The 16469-nt window shown below is 35.6% G+C and overlaps 2 protein-coding genes across 2 annotated transcripts; both read right to left on the reverse strand.

Moving 5' to 3' along the window:
* Positions 1–936: 936 nt before the first annotated feature.
* LOC122309124 lies at positions 937–1483 on the reverse strand. The gene is made up of 2 exons (XM_043122487.1): positions 1330–1483; positions 937–1237 (listed from the first exon to the last, which is right to left on the reverse strand). The coding sequence occupies exons 1-2, from the start codon at positions 1480–1482 to the stop codon at positions 974–976; spliced, it is 417 nt and encodes a 138-aa protein (XP_042978421.1). The 5' UTR covers position 1483; the 3' UTR covers positions 937–973.
* Positions 1484–11017: 9534 nt separating this feature from the next.
* Positions 11018–13552, reverse strand: LOC122309413 (heterodimeric geranylgeranyl pyrophosphate synthase small subunit, chloroplastic-like). Its single transcript, XM_043122894.1, has 2 exons — positions 12978–13552; positions 11018–12159 (listed from the first exon to the last, which is right to left on the reverse strand). The coding sequence occupies exons 1-2, from the start codon at positions 13317–13319 to the stop codon at positions 11500–11502; spliced, it is 1002 nt and encodes a 333-aa protein (XP_042978828.1). The 5' UTR covers positions 13320–13552; the 3' UTR covers positions 11018–11499.
* Between the last annotated feature and the right edge of the window lie 2917 nt (positions 13553–16469).

The following is a 16469-nucleotide window of genomic DNA, read 5'->3' on the forward strand; positions in this document are numbered from 1 at the left end:
TGAATTTATCAATTCCCCATGTTTATTTGGTCAACCAAGAAGATTGATTTGAAATTCCAGTTGATGAAGATGCATCGGGCCTTGAATGCTCTGTTTTTGTGTATATACGTACATATCTGAAAAGTAGTTTTTGGTCAACAAGAATGTATGTATTAAAGGTTTCTAGGATTGGATGTTAGGTTTGGAGACTGCCATGAGTATATATTTATATGTATATAATGGTTGATACATACGGGAGATACAATTTTTTGTAAAAAGAATATATGAAGTTTGATACAAAAATGATGGGATCCTAGATGGAAGCTTGTAGCACTTCTTGTATAAATATTCAAGTCTTAATCATGCCATCAAAACTATGCTTTAAATTACAAGCAGACGCTTTAAACTAAAAATAGATGGTTACTAAATCTGTAACTAAGGGAAGTCAATGGTCCCATTGCCTGAAATATACATCATTGATTACGTGGAGGAGCTCTGCTTCAGTTGGAAAATGGGGCCGAGTGACCTCAGTTCTAATCATTAAGCTCAAATATTTATTTCCAATTATCTTGTCAACACCTCAGTTCTCAACGACATAGAGGTTTGGGTACTTGCCAAGTTCTCAATCACCCACACCATTGTCTGAAATATACCTACCATTTTTAACACCTAATAGATGTTTCAACATATAAAACAACAATACAACAAGATAATAAACCACTGTCTGAAAAACATGCAGCAAGAACAAGGCAGATTAGTCTCTGCAAATCTTTCGAACACTGCTATATATAAATAAACCACGATACATACAAATTTGGACAGCTAATCTGTAACTCCAGTTACAAAATCCAGTTCCTAGCTACATTCAGAAGGTTACAACATACTAAGGTCACTATGGTGACTGCATACACATGGATCTAATATATACATTTTCTGAGCTTTTGTCCAACTACATTAATATCTATATCAAGCTGCCTTGATCAGTGGGTATTCACTATGATCGTACGAAGTACAATAAAATTAAAATTAAAATCACACAATAGATACGAAGAAGTGTGCGTTCATGTCGGATGTCTGCTCGTTGCTTTTGAATATCCAGTCGATCATTGTGGACTTCCAACTCCCTCTTCAAAATCTCTTCCTCTCTTCTTCGAAGCTCTTGCTCATTTCTTAACCTCAGAATTTCGATCTTCATACGTTCTATTTCTATTTCCTCACTGATATCTGCCCATTTGAAGTAGTTGCAATGTGGTAATCCCTGATAAAACCAAAAAATTAAGTATGTAAATCAAAGAAACAAACCACATGCTCTATAAAAAAATACAAACTTGTTTTTATTTAACTTTCCACCTGTTTATTATACTTTGGACACCCAAAGAATGATCGTCCCGGATTTGTCATCGTAGTTGAAGTTCTAAGTGAAGCGGGTTGGCCACAAGTGCATATTGGGTTGTTCACCAAAGTACGGTTACCAAGAGAAGATGAAGAAGTTGCTGTTGACATCCTATCAACTAAAAGCAAACACAATGAGTGGGCCTTGGCTTTATGAGGTCTGCTGTGTGGACATATGTAAAATTATGTCACTGTATTTTGATATGATATACATGTGCCAATAATAAAAGAGCTGACTTGATTACTTGGGTCAGTTTATTTTCGTACCATTATATTAATGGAATTCCACGAATTCCATTAATTACCATTTATAATATTGTGTATCTTGTGTGATTTTTAAACAGATTTATTTGCAACATTGTGTATATATATATTTGTATGAGCTATGAATGCTACAAATTTGAAGCATAAACTACCCCAGGGCTTGCATGTGAAACGAGTCAACACATGATACACCCCAGTGAGTCATGAGTGACTCGTTTATTTTCTAGTAAAATATTTTTAAATACACTCTGTATTTTTAATTAGTAGCTCCATAATAACAATGGATCCCAAAAGCACAAAAGCATATGATGATCTTCAAATCTTATGCGTTGCGTTAACTACATATAACTAGCTGCAGCTGGGAGCTGATTTGATGCAGAAAAGCATTCATGAGAGATCAACAAAAATTATCCACATTCATGTAAGTGAGTATATATACAGTTATAAGTTGCAGCTTAATGGGCAGCAAAAATATGAGCAAAAAACATACTGAAAAAATCTCAATGTGGGAAGTGTGACAAATTAAGACGATATTAATTGCTTGCTTTCTTCAGAGAAGACGTCTCTGGTCTTGTTAATGGACAAGATTTTGGGACAACATTATTAACTATTCACGTCAAAGATATATATATATATATATATATAATATTTGTAAATGTAAATACATACATACATACATATAATGAGTACTGTAACAGCCCACTAGAAATTCAATTGTAAAATTTCTATTAACTTTAGGAATTTCGTGAAAACCCCATAAGTTTTCACGAATCCATTAATCGTATAGGTTTTTGTCTAACTACATAGTTAGTGTTATTATTTATTATGGTATCAGAAGTGTGTTTTTGATTATTGGAGATAGTTAGAAGTGTCAAAATGTATTATGGTTTGTGCCATTAGACTCGGAGGGTTATTTAAAGTCTTATGGCGCAATAACATTTTTTCATATTTTCGGACAGAATGTCTGTTCAAAACTGTAGATATTATTGCATAAAAGGAAATATCTTGAGGTAATTTTCATGAATATTATTGGGTAAAAATATTTTGAGTTGATTTTTATAGATATTATTAGATAAAAATATCTTAAGTTGATTTTTTGTAGATACTATTGGATAAAATATTATGAGATAATCTTTTATATATATTTTGGGTAGGAGAAAACTACACTCAACTCTCAACTCCAGCCTTATCTCTTCCATATCTCATCCATAAGTATCTCCAGCCACCTCTCTCCATGAAATTATCTTCATTTACACTTTCCATTGAAAGAATATCAAACACTCTCTCTCGGACAGCTTTTAGGAGGTCTTTTGCATGCCCATTTCGAAACTGTTGTAAGTGTTTTATCATAAAGTCTCCTTCATATAAGTTGTTCCTTTTTGAGTCTAGTTTACATGGATATCTTATTTTCCCCATTTGAAGATCATTTGGTCAGTCAAATATTATGTAAACTATATAAAGGTCATTCTAGGAGATAAACTGGAGAATATGTTATAGTTTGGAGTTTTTGACCAAGCTAATGGATAGATATTGGTGCGAAATTTTTATGGAGTATTGTTAACATGTATATATGACTATTGGTTGAGGATTTTTGCATGATTAAAGGTTTTGATGAAAGATTTTCTTAGATTTAAAAACTTAGAAACTGGAAGAGGAAAAACAGTTTCTGTTTTGAGAAAGTTTAACTCTTTGGTGGTCTAAACCTATTCTAATGACTTTGATAATTTTATTGGAGGATCATAAACATCTTATATACATGTTATATTATTATTTTGAAGATAATTAATGTTAGTTTCAAAGATATGAAATTTTATGCAAAGAGATATTCAGATAATCCAAAGTGTGGATATTCTTGGCTAAATTTATGTTTTGGTTAATTTCTAACCATGTGATCTTGAATTAGAAGCTTATATATGTTTTAGGACATCTTTTTAAACCATGTAATGGTTTGATTTGAAGATCATATATTTATAAGTCATAGATCAAGAGATTTATCAAAACTAGTTGAGGAAAAAGTTTCTGTTTTTGGACTAAGTGTAAAACCAAAAACTCCAAATGTTATTTTGTGATTTTGGTGACTTCAGTTTGATGATTTAAAGCATGGTTGATGTTAGGATGATATTATGAATATGTTTTGATTTAAGGTCAAAACTTGTGATTCAAGTGCTTGGATCTTTTTACAAAAAAGTTTGGTGTTGATTATTAGATTTTTCTAAATGGATGTTTTAAGTATGGTTTTGAACTTAGGATTGGAAGATGTTTGTTGCAAAATTTTGGTTTAAGCATGAGTTTTGAAGTTGGAAGGAATTGCAATAAAAATCAAGGGAAATGGCCTATGGATGTTTCGGCCATAGTGTGTTCTTCATAGTTGTGTTTTGTTTTAAATTTTCTGAGTTGATATTTAAGTTTAGGACAAAATTTACATGAGGAATGTAAATTTTAGAAACTTTTGAAGTTAGTATGCAAAATCCTTAAGTTATGGGTAAAACGGTCATTTTCCCACATGTAGAGAGTAAAATGAAAATTTTACTCTTTAAGTTAGTATTTTCCATATTTCAAATATTTAGTGATTTAGTTCTAACTTTTAGAATCATTAATTACAGTTCCTCGTGGTCGCACTTGAAGTTTTATAAGAAATGCGGAAATCGAGGTAAGTGAACTTTTAACTTACTAGCAGTCTACTGTGTATGTGTGCTAAGTAAAGGAACTACAGTGTATGTATGTATGTTATCATATATGTCATGCCATGCTAAGTTATCACGTAATTTTCTATTATACAGAATTTATTCTGTCATCAATTTTTCTCTGTTACATAATATATTCTATCATGTATTACTGTACATTACAAGTATGTCATGTTAAATATGTTGTCTATTATATGTTATGCCATGTTACGAAATGTTTCTATCTCAAGTTGGTCATGTATTCAAGTTATGTTCAAATCACGTTATGTTACGTCAGGGCTCCAGTCCTTTTGTATTCCAGTCACGTTTCATCTTGAATACATTCAGTTTGTGTAGAATACATGAGGCCACAACAACTGTGGAGTATGTATTTAACTGCATTGTGATGTGTAGAATACATGGGGCCACAACAACTGTGGAGTATGTATTTACACGTAGAATACATAGGGCCACAACAACTGTGGAGTATGTATTTTTCATGTTAAGTCAAGTTTGTGTAGAATACATGGGGCCACAACAACTGTGGAGTATGTATTTTTCATGTTAAGTCAAGTTTGTATAGAATACATGGGGCCACAACAATTGTGGAGTATGTATTTACACGTAGAATACATAGGGCCACAACAACTGTGGAGTATGTATTTTTCATGTTAATTCAAGTTTCAAAGCAAGTTCATGCTAAGTCAAGTTTCAGATCAAGCTCATGTCAAGTCAAGTTCAGTTCATGTTTCAATTTAAGTTATGAAAATTATGCTATGTTGTACGCCAAGTTATGCTTTAATTACTTATGAATTTGATTATGCATTTATGCTTTTACTGTCATGCATGCATCATTAGCTTGTGTGAAAGTTTTTTTGTTAACTTACTGAGATTTGTAATCAAATCTCATTTTGGTAGTCCCAACTACCATTCCCCCCGAATGGTAGATCTTGTTACAGGACCTGAAGGAGAATCAGGAGCTGATCAACTAGACACAATTGACTAAGCGACGGTGCGACATCAATGTTAATATAGTAGTTAACGTAAATTACTACTTGTACAATGGAGTTGCATCTTTAGTATTTTTTGGATCATAACCATTTTGGACTAGTGTTGTGATCTACTCAATGGGTCTTTATGTATGAAGTATGTTTTAAGCATTTGGGATATTTTCAATTTGGTACATAGTATTGCTAAAGAAAAAAATTATCCGCTGCGAATATTACATAATGTTAGATGCATATTAGGAACATTGCATCTTATATGTCATAAACGGAGGCAAGTAACCTTGTGTTGCATGTCTCGACGCTTCAAATGTCCGTCCGATCCCAAACGGAATTTGGGGGCGTCACAAGTACTAGCTAGCTGATCTCTGATAATACAAGTAGTAGTACTAGTACTACAATATACCTGATTCTTATCAATATTACACCTCAATCTAATCCCCTTTTGAGTTCACGTGCGTGTCCAACTAATAATGTGACTATATGATCATGAACTAATGCAACTATATGGATGTACTTTAATGAAAGAGACATAGCAAATTAGTTTGCATACGCATGCATCGATCCACATGCATACATATATATATTTTGTCTAAGAATTTAGATCATCAGAAAGCGTCTATATATAGATGATCAGTATATACCAATTAATATATATATTTTTTTGCTGCTACTGAAAACACGATGGCCCGAATGCGGAGAAATATTTGAGAGCTACCTATACTAGGAACTTATAATAAATAACAAGTCGCCTCAATTTAATTAGAAATGTTAATAGTGGAAGGAGCTTATCAATTGACGAAATTGGAGTACCTTTGCATGATTTGCTCTCTCCAAGAAACAACACAAACCTCTTCAAATACACAACGACAACTCTTAGCTCATTCGTCAAACTATATATCAACCTAGCTACGTACTGATCTTGGTCTTTTTAAGTATCCTTTCCTCACTCTCAACACACCACATATTACCATTAGAAAATTAGTGCATATATATGTCAGTGCGTGAGAAAGAGAGAGATGGACATGAGCTTGAGTTTCCAGTCCTTTGGGCTGGAAAAACGACACATGGGAAGATTAATTATTCAGTGCAATTAAAAAAGTTGCCACACACTCACAGACAAATATAGAACATACAAACTTCAGGAAAGAAAAAAATTATCAGGGGATTTTTTAAACTTTAATAGCTAGCCACTTCAAAGATTCCAGTAGCTTAGCTCATATTAGTCTATCAGCTCTTTCTTTCCTTTCTTTCTTCCGGCATCATTATATCTCAAATACGATCAGAAATAATTGTAATGCAGAAATTATTGTAATGCAGCTAATATGCATGATTTTAATTTTAATTGTAATGCAGAAATTATAATATACGATCACACAATAGATACGCTAGAATTCAAAATGACATAGACAAATTATTCTGAACAGATGGGTCTCACAGAAACTGCAAAAAAAAGAAGAAGAAATGAACCTTTATGGACCATGAAATCAACAACTTACGAAATGCATGAAATCTAGCGCTGGGTTCGGATGCAGCAACCAAAGCTACCACCAATGGGGCTTCTGGACGACGAAAACTCTCAGAGCATGGACAAAATATGATGAGTTAGGGTTTTCCTGAAGGGGATTTGGGAGAATGGTGCGGAATGGATGAAGGAGAAGGTGAAGGGTGTTGGAATGGATGAAGGAGAAGAAAAATCTAAAGAAAATATATGAAAGGGAAGGGGAAGGGGAAGGAGAAGGAGAAAGGGAAGGGTGCGGGAGGGGGAGAGGAAGGGGAAGGGAAGAGATAAGGGGAAGGAAGAAGATGTTTATTAAAATAGTTTTGATATTAATGAATTCAAAATTTTCGCTTACCGCTTATTTACTGATTCCTCAAACCGCACCGTTTCATTTAAAAAGTCAAGACTGACTTTTGACTTGCCACGTTAGATTGGTGCGCGATGGTTGCGCGGGGATGGTTACGAACAAAATTTTCCTTTTTATAATATACTATATATCAATTTATCTATTTTTTTTTCGTATCATTTTAATATTATACCTTTTAATATTTTATAGAAAAAAAAGTATAATGAGAGATTAATTTGAAAAAAAAAGTATAAGAAGAGATAGAAAATAAATAAAAATATGTTTACATTTGTGTACAGTTACTTCTACATCTAGAGGCAACATTGTACAGAAATGTAAAATAGAAATACAATATAGCATCCGTTAGATGCAATTTTTAGACAACATTTATTTAAATTTTACATAACAATAAATTTTACAAAATTCATTGTGAGTACTCTTAATTCCTAGTGCCGACCTTGACTATGCTTGGTGCTTACCCACGTGACAGATTTTTATAGGTACAATCTCAGGGTATTTTGTTTTTTTGAAATCCATGGTGTTCGGACTGACTTGTGCACACCTCAACTAATCACATGGAATCCTAAATTTAACGGCCAAATAAACCTCCAATGGCTATGAGGGGACTCGAAGTGGTAACTATTAGGGAGCAAATCTAAGGTCTGACCAACTGAACTGCCTCTAAGATTAATCTGAAGTGTTTTTTTTTTTTCTTGTTTAACAGTATAAATTCCTTCACATTTTTTATAACAAAAATAACAACATGTTCTTAACTTCTTATATACCATTCATCCTACTACAATACTTCGTCTTCTAGGGATTTTAATAGACTAGTTGAAAGACATTGTTCCAAGGAAAAATTTTATCCAAGATATAAACGATATCCTTCTGAGACTCATTGGCTCGCTACGCTATGAAATCCGCTTCCTGTTCTCATGAATCTGCAGTTGATAGGGAAAATGCAATATATTTAACTATATAATACATGCCCATGAGCCGTTTCTCTAGGCTGAACAATATGTGCTGTGTTGCAATAATAATTGAGGTTTTATGGCAGCTAGAGTTCAACCAAAAAGGAAAAGGAGGAGAAGAAGAAGAAGAAAAAGAAAGGAAGCTCAGGCCACCAGATATCAGCAATATAATCACAGCTGGGTTACTGATACAAATCGGGTAGTCCTCATCGATGCCAGACATCAGCTGCTGAAACTCCATTAACTTGCATCACTGTTGGAGTATAGCCTCTCACATTGACAGCATGGAGTTGAAGTCTAAAGAAGAAAAGCTAAAGGCAGAAAAAGAGAAGGAGAAGATTTAAAATACAGTTATTTCTGTTACATTTCTGATATACATTTATTCCTCTGTGTAGTATAAAGAATTTGAATTGATTCATTGTGATATATGGGGTCCTTTTGCTACTATATCATATTCTGGTTTTAAATTCTTTCTCACTATAGTAGATGATTTTACAAGATGCACTTGGGTGTATATGCTTAAAACTAAATCTGAGGTTTCATCTTTACTACCAAATTTTTGTAACATGGTTAAAACTCAGTTCAATACCTCTGTAAAAACCATAAGAACAGACAATGGTTCAGAATTTTTCCTTACAAAATTTTATGGTGACAATGGAATTGTACATCAAAGAAGTTGTGTAGAAACTCCACAACAAAATGGAGTGGTTGAAAGAAAACATCAACACTTATTAAACACAGCTAGAGCTTTGATGTTTCAAGCAAACTTACCTTTAATTTTTTGGAGTGATTGTGTATTGACTGCAGCCCATATCATAAATCGAATTCCAACTCCTCTTCTCCAAAATAAAACACCTTTTGAAATGTTATTTCACAAATCACCAAATCTTTCTCATTTAAAAATTTTTGGATGCTTATGCTTTGCATCTACAATTACTAGTCACAGACAAAAGTTTGATCCAAGAGCAACAAAATGTCTATTTTTAGGATATCCTTCTGCTATCAAAGGTTACAAACTTATGGACTTAAACACTAATAGAATCATCATTTCCAGAAATGTTGTGTTCCATGAAACCAACTTTCCATTCAAAAGTCTTCCAGTTAATTCTACCATACCTAATTTTCTGTTTCCTCCTTCAGAATTCCAATATAATTCCTCTCATATAAATAATCCTATCTCTTTTGATCAAAATATTACATCACTGATTCCTAATGAATCAGATTCCTCTCATATTGACAGCTTCCATCATACTGACTTAGCAAGTTCAGATTTCTCTCATATTGACAGCATGCACCAAAATGACTTAGAAAGTTCAGATTCATCTCATATTGACAGCAACCATCAAACTGACTTAGCAAATCCTATCCCTGCTGTTAGAAAATCATCAAGGATTAAACAAACACCAAAATTTTTGCAGGATTATTATTGTGGTACTGCCTCATTGTTTCCTCATGCAATCAACTCATCTGCTTCCATTGGTTGTTCCTCTAACACAGGTAATCCCTATCCTATATCCTCTTTTATTTCTGTCAGTAGACTTTCAGCTTCACACAAAGCTTTCTTAGCTTCAATTTCTATTATCAAAGAATCCAAAACATATCAACAAGCTGCAAAATCTCATGAATGGCAAGTTGCTATGAGAAATGAACTCACTGCTTTAGAGTTAAATAAAACCTGGGAACTTGTTACTTTACCTAAAAATAAAAAGACCATAGGTTGTAAATGGGTTTTTAAAGTGAAATACAAGGCTGATGGAACCATAGAAAGACATAAAGCAAGGTTGGTAGCCAAAGGCTACACTCAACAAGAAGGATTAGACTTCTTTGATACTTTTTCCCCAGTGGCAAAACTTACTTCAATTCGGTTATTATTAGCTGTTGCTGCTATTAAGGGATGGTATATTCACCAATTAGATGTAAATAATGCCTTTTTACATCGTGAATTAAATGAAGAAGTTTACATGGAAGTGCCCCCTGGTTTGGATGTTAAACATCCCAATGTAGTTTGTAAACTGTTAAAGAGTCTTTATGGCTTGAAGCAGGCATCTCGACAATGGTTTGCCAAACTCTCTCAAGCTCTTCTTCAATATGGCTTTACTCAAGGCAATTCTGATTGCTCACTTTTTATCAAGAAAACTGCCACTTTTTTCATTACTTTACTAGTATATGTAGATGATGTTCTACTAGCTAGTGATAATCTAATTGAGATTCAGCAACTCAAGATATTTCTGCATGATAAGTTCACAATCAAGGACTTGGGGCAATTGAAGTACTTCCTAGGATTGGAAGTAGCCAGATCAAAATCTGGCATCTCTCTCTGTCAAAGAAAGTATACTTTGGATATACTTCAAGATGCAGGTCTCACAGGTTCCAAGCCAGCTGCATTTCCAATGGAATCTACTCTTAAACTTAGTACAGATGATCCTAATCTCTATGAAGATGCCTCGGGTTACAGAAGGTTAATTGGCAGGCTACTATATTTGACAGTTACAAGGCCTGACTTGGCCTATTCTGTTCAAGTCCTTAGCCAGTTTCTTGCTAAACCAGCAGTTTCTCATTATCAAGCTGCTATGCGTGTGCTTAGATACTTAAAAGCTACACCTGGACAAGGATTGTTCTTCTCTTCATCTTCAGATTTTCAATTAAAAGCCTTTTCTGATAGTGATTGGGCAGGTTGCTTAGACACCAGGAGAAGTGTTACAGGATATGCAATTTTTCTAGGAGATTCTTTAATCTCATGGAAATCAAAGAAACAAGCCACAGTTAGCAGATCATCTGCAGAAGCAGAATATTGGGCTCTTGCTGCCACAACCTGTGAGGTGCAGTGGTTATTATATGCCCTTCAAGATCTCAGTGTTGATCACTCTCAGCCTACAATGCTCTACACTAACAGCAAATCAGCTTTGTCTATTGCAACTAATCCAGTACAACATGAGAGGACTAAACATATTCAAATCGATTGTCATCTTGTTAGGGAGAAATTGCAGCAGAATGTTATAAAGCTTTTCTATATTCCCTCAAGATTACAACTAGCAGATATATTTACCAAGCCTCTCGGATCACTGCCTTTCCATCATAATTTGCGCAAGATGAACATTATCAATATACATGCTCATCTTGAGGGGGGTGTTGGAGTATAGCCTCTCACATTGACAGCATGGAGTTGAAGTCTAAAGAAGAAAAGCTAAAGGCAGAAAAAGAGAAGGAGAAGATTTAAAATACAGTTATTTCTGTTACATTTCTGATATACATTTATTCCTCTGTGTAGTATAAATATTACATAGACCTTCATGTATTAATCATCAAGTATCGAGTTAATTCATATCAGATTACACAATCCTTCCTCTGTTTTTAGTTTTCTTTGCTATTCATCAAGTTCTCAACAATCACCAACACTAAAACCTCTGTAAGCAGCATAATCCACAAAGCTATAAAGAGGTACCACACTCTCACCATACTTCTCAAACCCATCCAATTCCCTCTTGGCCTTGGCCCTAAGCTCCTCTGCCACCTCCATTGCCTTCTCAACTCCATACACTCCTACATAACTCTTCCCCTTCTTTGGCTCTCCAGCTTCCTCAATTTTCCTCGACTTCTCTTCCAAAACATCATCCACAACTTGATACAACATCCCTACAGCTCTCCCATAACTCCTCAATCTACGTATTTCGTCATCTCCAGCACCAGCTAGTAGCCCTCCACACACTGCAGAGCACTCACCCATTTCCCCAAACTTCTTTTCTTGCACGAATTCAACAGAATTGGAACTGCCCTCAAGGTCAAGGAACTGACCAGCAGCCATGCCGGTGGACCCTACAGCTTGGGCAATCTCTGTAATCACACGAAGAAGACGGGCTTCAGGCACGAGGTCAACAGGTGTATGGGAGACAATGTGGCGAAAACCGAGTGGAAAGAGAGCGTCCCCGGCCAGGATTGCCATATCAACTCCATATATTGTGTGGTTTGAGGGTTGGCCTCGGCGTGAAGGATCATCATCCATACAGGGAAGGTCATCGTGGATCAGTGAAGCTGCATGAACCTGTTTAAGAACCAACGGAAATGACTCGATGAACAATAGCACCAACGGGAGTGCTAGTAAGATTCATCGTACAGGTTTTCACACTAGAAATAAACTGCCTTTCAGAAATTGTACAGGTTCTCAATTTGTCTGTTGTTGTTGTTTTTTTTTTTTTTGTTTTTGTTTTGCCAAGCATTAAATTTTGAAAAACCAAAAGATCATGTGAAAGAATCTGAGTATTTAGATTTTTTTTATAAATATTTAAATTTACTTTTAAAATCAAATTATGTTATTAAAATTGAGTAACGTTATATTCAATCATGATTTATACAAATGCCTATTTATTTTGAAAAAATGTAGAATCAATCTAAAAAATTATTTTTTTTCCGTATAAATTCTATATTTATTATTATTATTATTTAAAAAAAATATGCGGTGGTTAACCATTCTATATTTGCAACTATCGTTTCTTGTTTGATTGGTATGATTAAAATTTACGTTTCAAATTAAATGATACCTAATGGTGCAATGGCCAAGAAGAGAATTTTCCCATTCACATTTACAAAAAGAGTAATTTTATTACAGTTGTGAAGTACAATAGTTTTGAAAAAAGTAAAATATATTATTATTATTATTATTATTTTTTCACATAAGTGCCGTATTTATTATTATTATTTTTTTAAAGGGATCGTAAGCGGGTATACGTTAACGCTGCAAGTATCTTTTCTCTTTACAAATAACCTTCCCAAACAGAGTCGATCAAGTACTCGTCTAAAAACTGTAAAATGAGCGAGTATGGAATTTAAAAATGAAGGGAAAGGGTAAGCGAAACGCAGAACCATTTCGAGGGCGCAGGCGGTGGGGAAGGCGACAAGGCGGTTGCCGCCGAAGAGCTCGCAGGCGGCGACGCACATGACGGGTGGAGCTCGCTTGGCCCCCTTTGATAGGACCGAGTGCCGCATGGCCTCGTAGATTTTCTCCGGGTACTGCACCCGAATCGCCTCCTCCAGACTCTGGTTTATCTCGCCAATCAAGGTCGTCCAATATCCCTTCAGATCGAACTGGGTGGAAACCAGAGAAGAAGACGACGAGCAGCGAATCGGAGGTGCTTTGAGGTTTGTGGGTATTCTTCTTGGCAGGTAGAGATGAGGTCCGGACGACATTACCGGCGAGAAAGCCATTGCCTTTACTTCTTTTACTTGGATACTATGTTTGATAACTCTTTCTCTGTACCTTTAAACTTTATCTATTTATGAATCCCTCGAGTGTGACTCTTCTTCGATTGGGGGATAGTGGAAAGCCGAGTGTGACTCTTCTTCGAATTGGGATAGTGGAGACGTGTGAAGTCAGTCACTGGAAGTTTCGGACTCTGAAGTGGACGTTTTAGGTGAATTCTGTGATTGCAGCGACTGAGGCAGTGTGGGTTATGATCTGTCGAATGAGAGCGTTGAAGGATAAAATTGACTTGGGAAGGACTTAAAGAAAAGGGGAATGTAAACGTACAATTTTTTATATAATTATATTTTAAATAAACAATATTTTTATTAAATAATTTATAAAAATAATAATATTTTACATAAATACTTTTATTTTAAAATAATTAATATAAAATATTAAAAAAATCCTACATCATCATCATTACTTAAAGAAAAACTAGAAAATTAATAAAGCCATACACATCTAAGGGAGTGATTCGATGATGGGACGTTCCTTTAAAGTATTGACATTGATTTATTTATTTATGTAGCTAAATATAAACATATATTTATATAATTATATCTTTAATTTTTCTTTTTAAAATAGATTTCAATTTAAGTCATGAACAAAAGAAGTTATAGTTATAACTAATAAGTCCATGTACAAACCTTGATTACAAGCCAATTACTCATTAGTTATAAGCTCTCATGCACACAACTTTTATTGTGCCAGACACTGTCTAAAAAATTTAAAAACTCTCTAATGACATAGCCTTTCTGAGATGCGAGATTTTGTAAAAATAGAGATATTTATCGCGATTTGTCTATGAGAAAACAACTCATTTCACCTCCACCCTCCAAAGGAGGAGGGAGATTTTCCACTCTCATCCCCCAAAGAATGATAGAGACTCACTATCCTATTCCTCTAAAAGAGGAAAGATAATTGCCTATTTCAATTTATTCTTATTAACCTAACAGACATATCATAACAATTAAAACACCACTGACATAATCCTAATTGAAAAGACAAAAAATGAAAAAAGCACTGTGCTCTCTACTAACTGCCCACGTTGTATGTGCATGCTGTATGCTTGTCCCTTGTCTGCTTTGGTATACTGCTACCCATGCCCACTAACTGCACAACAAGCTTCTCATCAAGCATCCCCCTCCTCCCAGTCCAGGTATCCAGCCCCGTCGCCATCAACCTCTCCCATTATCGAAAAACCATGGACATCATCTCCTATTTCCGATAACCTCCAATGGGGACAACTTCCATTTTGGGTAGGCATAGACGAAACCTAGAGACGAACAACCTCCATATATTTGTATAACAACCATGCCTAGAGCCACCTGAAGCTTATTTAGAGACATCCATAACCAAAACAGAGCTAACAAAAATGAAACAAATGAAAAAACAACCAAGAAACCGTTTGACTCTGCGTCACCTGAACTCCAACCACCATCCATGGGAACATCCACCATGAGCTACGACTGGGCTCCACCCCAGAAAACACTTTATCCCCTCCATGCAGCTTAGCATGTATCCCCAAAAAATCCTCTATTTTTCATGGATAAAATAGAGTTCTTTTATCCCATGGGAGAGCACCCCAAACAGCAAACTAAACTCCATCTCCAAGAGCAAGACTCCCTGACCGACTCACACCGTAAACCCTCTATGTTGTCCCCTCAGAAGACCAAACCAAAGTGGTCAGGAATACTAGCCATATGAAACCGAAATCCTCCACCTCCAACATGGAATATTATTACGATTATAGAAGGATCCACAAGATCCTCCTCAAATCATGTTGTAAATAACGTTGTTTCTCCAATCCCATAATTCTAGGCAATCCCTTGATTTTAGACAATAGCTTAGATGGAAATATTACCTTGTATTTTTTCTGTAAGATTTGTTGTAACTGGGTGTAAATATTCTATATAATGATATACGAGTACCACAAGCAATCTGCGGTGGTTTTTCAAACCTTGTCATGGTATCAGTAGTCATCTAGGACTCATATCCATCGATCCTCATGGCCTCCGTAACCCCGTCGACTACTCTATCTTTCAACACCATGGTCCACCTCCTCACCATCAAGCTATCTTCCTCCAACTACCTCCTCTGACGCAGTCAAGTGCTGCCCCTATTGCAGTGCCAAAATCCTCTCAGCTATGTTGATGGCTCCCTCACACCTCCCTTTGCCACTATTAGTTCCAATGACTCTACCACTGAAAATCCAAAATTTGTTGAATGGCAGCAGACCGATCAGCTTGTTCTCAACCTTCTCCTCTCTTCATTGACGGAAGAAGCTCTGTTTGCTGTTGTTGGCTTGACCACTTTGCATGACGTATGGTGTACTCTAGAGACAACCTTTAGTCATTGTTCAAAATCTTGGGAGCTGCGCCTCAAATATGAACTGCAGCACATGAGGAAAGATGCTTGGACAATGGTTGAATACTCTCGCGAGTTCAAATTTGTTTGTGACCAGCTCGCTGCCATGGGCCGACCAGTGGATGATCTCGACAAAATACACTGGTATTTGCATGGAATTGGCTATGCTTTCTCCACTTTTTCTACTACACAACTATCTATTTCACCTCTCCCTTCTTTTACTAATATTGTTCCCATGGTGGAGAGTTATGAAAATTTTGTTAAATCATTGGAGATGCCTTCCACGGAATCCAGTTATGTTGCCTTCACCGCCTTTCATGGACACAAATCAAGCCGTGGGGGAGGTCGTAATTCTCGTGGAGGCCATGGCCGAAGTGGTGGACGTCACCAATGCAATCGCCCTATTTGGTGTCAAATTTGTCGTAAGGAAGGGCATTACGCCACTGCTTGCAATGACTGTTACTCTCAACCTTCCAATGCTGCCAATCTTGTGGAGGCTTTTACCTCATGCTCACTCAATGCCAATCAAGATTTTGATTGGTATACAGACACTGGCGCAACTGTGCACATGACTAATGATGTCATTCAGTTAGACAAGTCTAACACGTACATTGGTAAGGATCGTCTTGTTGTTGGTAATGACACCTCTCTCCCAATCTCTCACACTGGTACCATCTCTCCACCGCTTCCTTTACCTTAAAGGATGTCTTAGTTGTACCTAGCTTAACCAAAAATCTCATATCTAT

This window comes from Carya illinoinensis, chromosome 5 (genome assembly GCF_018687715.1).
Source record: "Carya illinoinensis cultivar Pawnee chromosome 5, C.illinoinensisPawnee_v1, whole genome shotgun sequence".
In the NCBI taxonomy this organism is placed as follows: domain Eukaryota; kingdom Viridiplantae; phylum Streptophyta; class Magnoliopsida; order Fagales; family Juglandaceae; genus Carya; species Carya illinoinensis.

Coding starts and splice junctions, on each gene's coding strand:
- LOC122309413 (XM_043122894.1), bottom strand. CDS start 13,319: ATGGCTTTCTCGCCGGTAATGTCGTCCGGACCTCATCTCTACCTGCCA. Junction 12,160..12,977: donor CCGCCTGCGCCCTCGAAATG/GTTCTGCGTTTC, acceptor GTTCTTAAACAG/GTTCATGCAGCTTCACTGAT.
- LOC122309124 (XM_043122487.1), bottom strand. CDS start 1,482: ATGTCAACAGCAACTTCTTCATCTTCTCTTGGTAACCGTACTTTGGTG. Junction 1,238..1,329: donor GTCCAAAGTATAATAAACAG/GTGGAAAGTTAA, acceptor TGGTTTTATCAG/GGATTACCACATTGCAACTA.